Source organism: Chrysemys picta, chromosome 2, assembly GCF_011386835.1.
Source record: "Chrysemys picta bellii isolate R12L10 chromosome 2, ASM1138683v2, whole genome shotgun sequence".
Taxonomy (NCBI): domain Eukaryota; kingdom Metazoa; phylum Chordata; order Testudines; family Emydidae; genus Chrysemys; species Chrysemys picta.
In genome coordinates this window covers 188,823,507-188,835,977 of record NC_088792.1, presented here as the reverse complement: position 1 = coordinate 188,835,977, position 12,471 = coordinate 188,823,507, and the positions used below count along the sequence as shown (strand labels likewise).

At 36.6% G+C, this 12,471-nt stretch overlaps 1 protein-coding gene across 9 annotated transcripts in view; it reads left to right on the top strand.

The window, feature by feature from the left end:
* ATP9B (ATPase phospholipid transporting 9B (putative)) overlaps positions 1–12,471 on the top strand; it is a 286,760-nt gene that overhangs the window by 206,544 nt on the left and 67,745 nt on the right. For all 9 annotated transcript variants that reach the window (XM_042860452.2, XM_008164437.4, XM_008164435.4 and 6 more), the window contains one exon: positions 3,540–3,682. In XM_042860452.2, the coding sequence (XP_042716386.1) occupies positions 3,540–3,682 (143 nt within the window). The remainder of the gene's footprint in view (positions 1–3,539; positions 3,683–12,471) is intronic.

Genomic DNA, 12,471 nt, shown 5'->3' with positions numbered 1-12,471 from the left:
GGATTGTGTATGTTAAATGTTAGATAAAGGGGATTACTGGAGTAGTCTGTTTTTATAATTGTATTTTTAAAATGTGTCAAGGAGTGCTTAAAGCAGAAAAAAAGGCACTCTTTTAAAATGATTGCATAAATTAAGTACATGCCAACTTGTTCCCCGTCCCTTTTCAGAGATGCCTCTCAAGCAACTTCTGAAAGAATATGCTGTGGCCCTGTTTGTCTTTCTAAATGTCAGGTAATGGTTGCACAGCATCTCAAGCTCCTGGAAATCCATGTATATCTATGCTTGTCCCTCTGGCTCTATAGAACCTCTGCAAGAGTGGTGTCCAGATTTTTCACGCTCAGGGCCAAATATATTATTTAAGAAAGGGCAAGGGTCCTCAATTAATACTTGAAGGTAGATTCTCTGCTTTGTTCCATTTCCTTGTTCCACTCAGGTGGTGCAAAGGAAGTAGAAACCACCTGAAGTATCCTGCTGGGAATTCCCCTGGCATTTCAGCCAACATAGCCTGTTCTTATGCCTCCCTCCTCACAGTTCCTGGTGCAAAGGGGTGTGTTGGAGTGGGAAAGGGGAATGGATAGAGCACACTGTGCTCTAGCTTATTCTTAGCTAGTGTGCAACACCTAGGGGACTGTTACCAGCTGTTGCTAGTTAAAGAGGCCCCAGGCCATTCTTCTCTATATGAGGGCTGTAGCAGAGAATCAGGGATCTGTAACTGGTGGGTGGATTTCAGCTTCTCCTATTTTTCCCCATCCTGGTCTTCCCATAGGTGGTTGACAGGAATAGGGGAGCTATCCTGTACTAGGCACTTTTGTAGGGTAAGGTCAAGCTCTTTTCTGTGTCCCTTTGGCTCCCATAAGGGAAGCGGGCAATGAAGCAACAAGCAGCCAAAGGAAGAACTGCAGCAGGAGAGGGGGACAGCAGCTGCTTAGAGTGCTTCCATTGGCTTCTCCCATCAAATTCTCCTGGAAATGTTTGGGAAGTGGTGGAAGGCAGTTGGGGAGGAGGCAGTGAGGGGCTGATTAAAAGTTTTCAGTTTAAACATGCGTGTGATTCAGGGAAGTTACTTCCATTTCATAATCAAATATATACTTTCCTCTTATCACAGTCTCCCTCTAGAGCCACAGATTTAACACCCTGGCTGTGCATAGCAAAGAAACCTGTCCCCCTTGTTACTTCCTCCACTTTTTGAAACAAAACTCCAAAACGTTCTAAGAACTTACTGGAAATTTTGTATTTTGCCATATTACTTTTCCAACAGATGTCCTGGGTAGTTAGTCTCCCATTGCAACCAGATTTTATGTTATGAATTTTTCTTTTATTTGTTCTAAAAATGCCTCATCCACCTCCTCCTGATTTGGTGGTCTGTAGTAGACCACTACCATGATAACACCCCTACTTTTTTACTCCTTTCATCTTAACCCAGAGACTTTCAACTGCTCTGCTTCTCACCTCCTTCTGGACCTCACAACAATGCAAAACCTGCTTTTTTAACCTGCCTTTCCTTCCTGAACAAGCAGTACCCCCCTATATAAATATTCCAATCATGAGACTGATCCTACCTAATCTCTGTGACACCAGTCGTAATTTAGCTTATGTACTAGTTCTTCCTGTTTATTCCCAATACTCCTAGCATTTGTGTAGAGACATCTAAGTCGTTGAGCATATTCCCCAGTTGATTTCCCTCTTGTTGCTTGAAGCAGTGACCCTATTGTAATTTTCCATGTCCCCCCAGCATCTAGCCCTCTATTAAGGTCACTTTTTTTATGCTTACCTGTGGGCTTTTGTCACCTGACACCTTTCAACTATTTTTGAACTGTTGAATTTAAGATAATTTTTGTCATATAATCAAGATTCTCTTCCTGCATAAAAGTGTTTTAAAGGAAATATTAAAAGTAGTATTATTTAAGAACCGAACATGTGGAGCCTGTACAGCACCGAGCACATCATCTCTCTCTCTCTCTCTCTCTCTCTCTCTCAAAAATCTTTATCTAATGAGACTTTTCATTCAGGGGTACTTGTACCCTCTCTTGCTGTGAAGCTCAAGTAGAACAATTATTATTAAAAACAATTGTACAAAGCTTTTATCATGATTGGTATTTTGGTAGTGTCAACAATGTGCTAGGTGATGGCCACACATAGAGACGATGCAGTCCCTGCTAAGCATCAGAAGAAAGATCTGGGATTGGGATACACTATACAAAATAAAAATAAACAAATAGTACTTCTAATGAACCAATAATTGTTTCTTAAAAAAGAAAAATCTATTAATCCCCTATTCAGTTGCCTGTCCTACTTGTTTAAACTAATTTTATTGTGGCTTAAAGAAGCTGGAAGTTATTGTTCCAGCTATTCTGGATAAATCTCCAAGTGATTCACCTCCAGGTGATCAAGATTCTACACAATTGGCAAGGAAGGAACTAAGGAGATAGCAGAGAATTATCTTTGAGAGGAAAAAAACCCAGTGTCCAGAAAAGCCTGTTTTTCCTTTTGACCTGAGCCTTAAGTAGTCTTTTGCTGAGCAAATTACGAAAGGATGAACATTTATTTCACTTTGAAAATATGTGTATTGAAAATGCTGAATATCATACAACTCTGATTAAGCATGTCTGTTGTCTACATGGCCTGTAGGTATCTGTGAATTATTATCCCCTTAGGTGAGTCACAGTCGCTTGTGCATGAACAACATTCGTATCCATTACACTGTGATGGCAAAGGTACAGATGGGAAGCATTTGAAAGGTTTTTAGTACTTCTGCCATCTTGGTATTGCTGTAAGATGGCATGTTGGGAATCTTAAGGGAATTGCTGGTATTCTGTCCCCAGCAGCACTTTTAAACAGACAGCACTGTATTAGACAGTCTTAAATGAAGTCATAATTTGATCTTCAGCAAGAGAAACAGGACTGAAATCAACTCTGGTTGACTGACTTGTCTGGGAAAGGATGTGAAATTCATTGGTTTTAAGATTGGGACGCTAGTCATAATCTTGTATTCTGAAACGAAAGCTAGCTAGTGTTGATGGGACATTTACAGTGCCTTTTGCACATTGGTTGCATTGTGAAGGGGAAGTCATGCTAACTTATATGTGTCTCCATATCACAAAATGAAAATAGCTTTTATAATCAACAAATGATGGAATCTTTGAAATTGTTTATAAAATTTATATAATTGTGCTGAATTATGCATCATTACATTTTAATCAATATTTTCAATATAGTAACTAAATTATATCTCTAACCACTTGCAATTTTTTTATAGTTCTTTGAAAGGCCAAGTAGACCTATTAATATATACTTGTATTGTGGTAGTGCCTAGCACTCCAGACATGGCATAGGGGAACAAGAACAAAAAGACTGTTCCTACTACAAAGAGTTTATAATCTCACTATGTAGTTCAAATAAAAGTAATTTTTCAAGATTTTGCTGATATGTTATGATAAAAGCAGCTTTTAGTTCAATTATAACTTTTTATGGTTATAATTGTCATCTTTTTAAGATATTGTCTTGCGTTTACACTGAGTACGATATACTCTTCTTTGCAGTTTACGTGTGAATTTGGACATGGGCAAAGCAGCCTATGGGTGGATGATTATGAAGGATGACAATATTCCTGGAACCGTTGTACGAACCAGCACCATACCAGAAGAGTTGGGGCGTTTAGTATATTTACTAACAGATAAAACAGGTACATGTGGCTACAGTTTTCCCAGAATCATCTCTTTTTTTTTTATATTTAAGAATCTTTTTTCCGTATGTTAATTTCATTTATTTCCTTGTAACAGGATAAACAGCCACTGGTTTTTTTTTGTTTTTTTTTAAGTTAAACATTAAGCACGTGTTTACATGTTTTGATGGATCAGGGCCCATGGACCTGATTCTTCAAGTCCTTATTACCCCACACAGAATTTATTTCCATGAATAGTTCCCTTGATTTCAATGAGACCTCTCAGTATAGTAAATTATATTTGCTAGTATTTGTAGAATTATGGCATAAATTATCCACGTGAGTTACGCCAAAAGATGCTATATGCCATTTTAGCCTTTATACTGCCATTTTTATCTGTGTGCGCCCTTACAACCTCATTGCCTTGAAAATATTTTAAAAAGACTCGAAGTTAGGACTGGTTTGTAAGAAAGCAAGTCTTTGCCAAAACAGCTAGTCATAAAGGTCATCCTCCCCAAAATAGCAGTTTCTTAGGGAGAGCAAAAGTCATGGTCATCTGTTGTTACTTCTGATGCTCCATTTTCCTAACACCAATTTATCAATTTCTTCTTGAGCCACTATTGGGCTGTGCAGCTCCATTTTCATGTTCTAAGCTGCACTCCCTTACTATATTTGATTTGGCGTGTTGGGAAAATTAACACAACTACCCATACTAGCCCTTAGCAGAATAGCTTGGAAGGATAAGTATGTATGTAAAGTGTAAATTTGGGCCAGTGTTGTGTTCTTAGTATCTATTCTGTTGCCCTCTAGCCCCCTTCATAAGCCACAAAATCCTAAATGACGAGCCCCACCAAACCATATTCTGTTACCTATTAAAAGTTAAACATGTTCACATAGTGTATCCCTACAGTCTTAGCAAAAATTTGAGGAACTTACTGTAATATAGATCTTAGCTGTGTGTTAGTTAATGTGGTAGTGGTTGGATATTGTAAAAAGCATTATTTTGTTGGTTTCATTTACTCATTTCATAGTTCTCTGGGATTGAATCAATCAATCTACTAAAATATACACATTTATTCTGAGCAGATGAATTAGAATACATTTTAAAATATGAAAATAGCTTTCCAAACTGTAATAGACAAAAAGGCTTGCAGAGTTGTAGCCATGTTGGTCCCAGGATATGAGAGACACAAAACCGTTATTGGCCTAACTTCTGTTGCTGGAAGAGACAAAATTTCAGGCTGCACAGAGCTCTTCTTCAGATCTGGCTCCAGACCAGCTCTGCTTGAAAGCTACATTTTTTTCTTCAAAAAAAGCTATCATTTGATAACTTCAGTTGAAGATCCAGTAACAAAGTAACCAATCAAAAACACTTAGCAGATCAGTACAATACAACATAATAATGAATCAGAAAGGTGGTTATCCTTGAAATGTTTATATAGATTCTTTCTGTCACATGGAATTTTAGGTTTACAGCTGTAAAATACTATTTTATTTTATTAAATCCAGTAAAGAGAGTTTTAAAAGCACATATTTGAATGAGTCACTTAAAAAAAAACCACACAAAAACTACATTTTGCATCTGATTGATTTTTGCTTAGACCACACCACATCATACAAATTGCAATCACACTAGCTTGAATTATTTTAAAAAATAGAGGCCACTTGTGTGCCAATCTTTCACTGTACACATTTAATACTGGAGTGTACTTGTGGCTAAAGAGACACATATCTAAAATGATTAGTGGAATACATTAAGACATCGTTTGGAAGATAGCTGTCAAATCAAGGGCTTATCCAAACACTGTCTTCAAAGTTTTGAAAGAAGGATTAAAGTTGTAATTTAATGATTTAAATGGTTATAAAATAGCAATGCTGTTAGGAACTAAAAAAGACAAATTGTTTGGCTAACTTTAAATTGATCTGTGTCAAAGATACATAGACACAACTGTCAGGTACTGGTGAGGGACCTTAACCCAGATTTATCATCTTTTCCTATAACTTGCTTACCTAATTCTGATATTTGGTCTCTCAGTCTAAGATTTATCCCAAACATAAACATATAATTGAGAGAATGAATAGAATCTGTATATAACTGTCTTGAGATACCTTTAAATGATTATAAATAGTTCAAAAGAGCTGTCTAGAACAATTGGTATTTTCATTTTAACAAAACATTATTATTAATTTTTACTTGTTAAATAACTCATTTTTTAACTTCCCTCTTGAGGTTTGGATGTTTAAGGTTAAAAAAAAAAAAAGCACGGCAATTCTTATAGCCCACCCTGGTGACTGATCTTATAAAATCAGATCTAAAGGGGTGGTCCTATTTCTATACAAGTAAAGACCTCAGGTTTCTCAATATTGAAAATGAAAAGAGAATACAGAAAACAGCTTGCACAAATCTTATACTGTGGTCCAAGCTTTACTTGGAATGATTAAGAATTAGTTGTTGAGTCTAAGGAGCATTACCTTACTAACATAATTGCAAGGTAGTCCTTTGTATGATTGTAAATTGGGTTTGTGCTTCATCAATAAGCTTTTTGACAAGAAGCGTCCATCACAGTGGCTCTCTCATTTGCCACAGTAGAATAGAAAATGAAGTATCCCAATAATTGCATTATAGTTTCCTTATTGTGGGACAAGAAAGCAATGTGGTATAATTAGGTTTGATTGGAGTGCATGTTTCCGGTAAGATCTGAAATTAATGATGTTGCTATAGTGACACATCTGCGGCCACCAGTGCGTGAAACATAAAGTAATTCATTCGACAAGAGAAGACATCTGTTAACTGCAAGGATGCAGAGCATATTGACACTGACCAGAAATACTAGACGTTATGTGATAAATGAACAAATGATGCTGAAACAGGAGGACAGATAATTTGTACTTAATCTGCTGGGAGAACTTTAATCTTCTCACTGGTTGCATTTGACAATGCCATTGTTTAAAGAACAATGCTGCAGAGAACTCATAAATTTTAAAACTTAACTCAGGGTGCAGCCTATTAAAGCAATACATTAATTCCTTTGTTAGGGAGTTTTTATCTTCATGTAGAACAAAGCCATTACTAAGAACACCCACTAAAACAACAGGTTTTTTAGGACTCACATTTTAATTATAGCATCCATTACCCAAAATGCCATGTTGTTTGGACTTGAATCACATATAAGTTTGACAGAAAGGCGTCATCCATTATGGGGGGGGAAATGCTGTTTCCAGTGTTTTCCAAGGGCAGCTGAGCATGATATTTTATCCTCTCCAGGGTACAAGAAGATCCTAATCACAAGGGAAAAACAAAGATATTTGGCTATATTTATTGAACGTTTCTGACATTCGGAGTGCAAAACTGCAAGCTTTCTGCCATTCATGATGACAGCCAAAGTATTCAATTATAACAAACACAAACAGTCTTCCTAGCATAGTTATTTATTAATGCATAGACTTGCATTTGAGTTCTGTAATTAACATTTTAGGGAATTTTTGTATCAAATGAGATACTTTACACGTAACAGTCGAACAGATGCATAGAGTCATGAGATTGATAATTTTCTGGGCAAGCCCTTTGCTAGAGGCCAATGTATTAATATGGACTTCTTATTTTGTCTCCTGTAAATGTGGCATGATGTACTTTAATATTAGTAAAGTATAGTTTCAGCAATCCTTTGTTTGAAAATTAATCTTTTGAGAGAATTATTTGCAATATTCCCCTCCCCCCAATGCATTTGGTCAGTATTAAAATGTACAGAGAACCAAGTAATTACCAAAAAAAAATCCCATCAGATTAAATATGTCCTTCTCAGGACACATGCTCCCCATACAATCCATGGGACCAGCAAGGATGCAGCATGAACAGAGGGCAAGGAGAGAAGTAGCTGAGAAAGCTGGAGAATCTTTGGTGGTTGGGATTCTACAGTAGACCTCAGCCGCAGCTCAATGGATCCCCAGTCAGACCGACAGAGGGGCTCTTCTTTCATGTGTTTTCTTTGTGCCCCTGCCACCACCACCCCAGAAGTAAAAATATCACCAAAGAATGTGCATACTACCATTAGCTATTCTGCTTCCATTTTTGTGTGATCACGCTGATGGGAGTAAAAGAGAACAGAGGGATTAGTTAATATTGTTCTGAGCAGTAGTAATTAAACCATGTTATTAACACGGACTTCACTCCACAGGAAAGAATAGACATACCCCTTTCAATGGCTATTATCTGACTACATCATATGCTCTTTTCTTTTTCCGTTAGTTCTGAATGGCCTTAGGCCATACATAGTTTTTACGAAAGGTGTACAGGGAAAAGGGGAGGAGGTACTGCATATGAATGCTTCCTATTGGCTTTTTCTCTTCCCCTCCAGTAGGGGGCCAATATTTTTTTCCCAATTTTCTTCTTAGAATGTTTGTATATCTACTGCTGACAAAAATTCACCATTGAAAATATTGTGCCAGATAGTCAGCTGGACCTTCCATAGAGCTATGCAGATTTACAGCAGCTTCAGGATCTGGCCCTTTATCTCTTAAATGAGTATATCTTTCAAGCAAAGTACACATATTGTATGAAAGGTTATATGCTCTTGTAACTCCTGGCAAAGTTATTAATGTTTATATATTGCAAGTACTTACTTGCTGTTTTATTGTGGCCTTTTAGAATGTTGGTATTAGGCCAACTTACAATCTAGTAATATTTGACCAGAAAGCTCTGCATCTGCTTCTCAAAAAAAAAAAATTCTCCACTGCTCTGTTGTGAATCACATCTGTTGCCACCCAGGGAATGATGCCTGCAGGACTTTTTCCTTAGAAATTAATTTCCTCTTTGCCTGCTTTGCTCTGTGTTTAATGATACAATTGTAGTCAAAAACTCTGCTTCAATAAAGAGCATACTACATTTTTCTTTAGGAATCACACACTAACTTTTTGTCAAGATATTTTCCATATATGGTAACTGTATTCAGAAACAAAGTTAAGAATATACTTTGATGGTGGGCCATATGATGGCTGCCATGCTCTTTGGATATCTTTGAAAAGAGCTTTGCATTTCCTCCTGCGTTTGCAAGCTTTTCAAATTAGCAATTCTTAGCCAAGTTCTGTTTTTAAAAATTGTGAAATAAGTGGAGATTAATCAAGTCACCCCAAGGAAATTCTGAAAATCAGATAAAACCACATTTGTAAAAGACTGCTGTTAAAACTAAACTTACCAGTAAATTTATCTTCACTGTTTTCTCCATTATCCATCGTGAGGGACAGAACAGAAAGAAGACTGACAATACCGAACTAACTGTTAGAAGCACAAACTACAGATATTTAAAATGTTCATAGAGGTGTACAGCTAAAGGTCTGGCAAGACTTATTACCGGTAATCTACTGCTAGAAGACTAAAGCCTAAAATATAACTATTGGAAAACTATTGCTGAGGAAGTAGTATGACATGACTAACTGGCATCATATTCTGAGGAGACTAGCAAGATATTTTTTTGCCCAGTTCAGGGTTGTGATCATTCAACCAGGAGAACTTAGAAACAAATTTTTAATGTTGACAAGGGATGGACTTTTGGCTTGCATTCAGCTTCAGGTGATGGACTGTGCTCTACAGGAAGGTGTCCGAAGTTCTTTTGGAAGACAAAAAACAATTTTTTTTCTCTTTTGAAAAGTTGAAAAACTCTCTTCTGTTTTTCTGCACAATGGATAGAATTTGCAACAATCCACAGTTGAGTGTGGAGCCATAAATATTATGGGAACAGACACGGTAAAATTAGATTTATGCAGCTGTAGCAAGTTGTAATGATCATTTTTTCATCTTTTTATTCTCTTCCATCTGGTTTAGACTTTTGAACAGAGACTAAAAATTTATCTAAGCTATCTAAAAGTAATCTGCCCAAAATTGTTTTTCCTATTATGATCAAAGAAAAGGGAAGATGGCAGTCTTTCTCTGAGTAGTGTGAGAAGTGCAAGTATTGAGTCAGGACTGTTGGAACTTCAAAGCCCACTTCTATGTGTTAGGACTCAGTTCTCCTCTTTCATCCTTCCCTCCCCCTACCACATCTGCTGATTGCTGCAAGGTAAGAGGATGTACAGAGCTCTACTCCACAAGCCGTCTGCTTGCTGAGAGGAAGGGGAAGGCAAGAGGTTTCTATTTATCTATCCTTACCTCCCAAGGAATATGGAGGAACTCTCTTGCCACTATAATTCCAGTGTCTGCATACTCTGTTGCTCGTAACAATATTGGCACTGGAAAGATACTGGCATTGTCTGTCTACAAATTCAGGAAGATAACACTGCATCAGTTCACAGTTGGAAGTTTTATAGCCATTAAGACAAGAAAGTTAGCTTTTTAAAATAAAAATTTAAATTCTTCAGAAACTAATATCTTAGTCCCTCATGCTTAGTCACCATACGCAAATAAGAGAATAGAGTTTTCATATCTTGAAGCATAACATGATTGTATAAATTCTGAAATTCAATAAAGTTACCAAAAAAAGATAGTCACTTGGTAAATATGAATGTTTTGAAGGGAAAACATAAAATAAATATTTTTATTTCATAAAAAGTTGCCCAGAAAGCATAAGAGCAAAAAAAAATTTTTTTCTCTTTACTTGCCTTAAAGGCACTGAGCGTTTCCTTGCAAACCAATTTGTATATGACAACCAGATAATTGAGTTGCAAATTATTTTTTTAATGCTTACCTCAGGTTTTCATTCTTTGTGTGCTGCTTTCCAACTACACCTGGAAATGTTCTATTTCTCATATGAATTTTGGCTAATTGTTTCTAAATTCTGTGAAAAATCCACATTTTTCACAAAATAAAATTCTTTCACAAAATTCTTTCCTTTTTTAACTTTACTGTATATATGCAATGGTTCTGGATAATATTTAAGCAAAAGGAAGCATGAGTGCCTTTCTGGTTAATTTTGAGAGAAAATACAATTTATTTGGAATTGATACCCAGCGTGTAATGTGTATGTTCTTAATATTTTAGTGAGTGATGATCTAACTGTTACTCTACAAGTATACAAAAATTGAGATAAAATTTCATTTTTCTTATATTACCAGGCAGGGGGAGTGGTAGACTTGCAGTGTATAAGTGGGAAGGAAGATTTATGACTGTGACAGCATGACTATATCTCTGAAGAGCACTAATGGAAGTACCCTATATCAGAGGCATAAACTGGATGTTAACTGTCTAAACAAGTTCTAGTTTCTAAACACTAATTATAGTGTGTCTGATGCTTTTAACTTGCTCTCTTCCTATGACTTGCTGTGTTGCACTGTCATACTGGGACAAAGACAGGATATCAAAAATAAGCATTTACAAATAGGAATAAATCTTAGTGTGAAGCATGCCTTACTGTATCTTTAAATTATTTGTGGATTTTTAGTCATCTACCATCATAAACAAAAATCATTTTTAAATAAACCTCAGACGTATTATTCTTAACCTTTTAACACAAAAATATGTTTACATTTCAAGCCTCACAAGAGAGGAAACTTAGGGCCTCTCTTTAAATGCTCACAAGGAGCAAAAGAGAATGTAATGGGAATATCTGCACTCTGGATTAATTCCAGTTTGGCTGACTATATTTTCAAAATGTAGTTTATTTTATTCACTTTCAGTAAGGCTTAGATAACGAATGATATATAATCTTTCTATGAGCTTAACAGAAGAACCTAGCCGGTGGTGATCTCTCTCTCCCCTTGTTATGCTTCATCATGGAACCCTGAACCACCCACGCTTCAATTAGAGCTTTCTAAACATCAAGGATGTCAGTGGTGAACATAAAGTGTCACTCCATGACTGACACCCTATAGTTCCTTACAGATGTAAAGTGGTCTCTGAAAACATACAATTTATGTTGATTCTGAAATTCCAGGCTTACTCTGGTTATAGGCTAAATTCGTCAAATTCGGAAACAATGTTAATTTCCAGTGACCTATTCTAGACAACTTTGATTCTCTCTGTTTGCCAGAAAGTCTTTCTTCATACATATCATGGAATAGTGTTAGAAGTATGTGGTAAGAGGCATGTTTGACACACAACATCCCTTTTTTTTTTACCCTTTGACCAAATGCAAAGTGTTGCAATTGAACTTTTAAGATGCAGATACCTAAAAAAGATCTTTTATCTTGTATTATTTACAAATAGACTTTTTAACTGGACAATCTTTTTTTTTTTTTTTTGTGGCTCAGATTGTCACAGAAAATGTAATATTAAAAACTGGATCTCTAAGCATAATCCATTTTAAGTACGTTTAAGTTGTGGCAATATGTTGTTACCATGAAGGTATTTACAACTAGACTGATTCTTGCCTGCCTCTTGAAATTTCCACCACATGCGTCTGATGAAGTGAGTATTCACCCACGAAAGCTTATGCTCCAATACGTCTGTTAGTCGATAAGGTGCCACAGGACTCTTTGTCACTTTTTACAACCAGAAAGATACACCTCTACCCCAATATAACGTGACCCAATATAACATGAATTCGGATATAACGTGGTAAAGCAGTGCTCCGGGGGGGCGGGGCTACGCGCTCTGGCGGATCAAAGCAAGTTCGATATAACGCGGTTTCACCTATAACGCGATAAGATTTTTTGGCTCCCGAGGACAGCGTTATATCGGGGTAGAGGTGTACTGATTTTTTTCCCCCCATACCTATACTTGTATTTTCAAAGCACAAGTCACAATGTTATCTAGATGCCAAATACAAGATTTCCAAGGTTTCTAGTTTTCCTGGTAGGGCCATCTTCTCAGCTTCTCTCTTGGTGAAGTTTAAATATATGGGTCTTCTTTGGAAGGCAGTACAATATCTATAGAAGAAAGA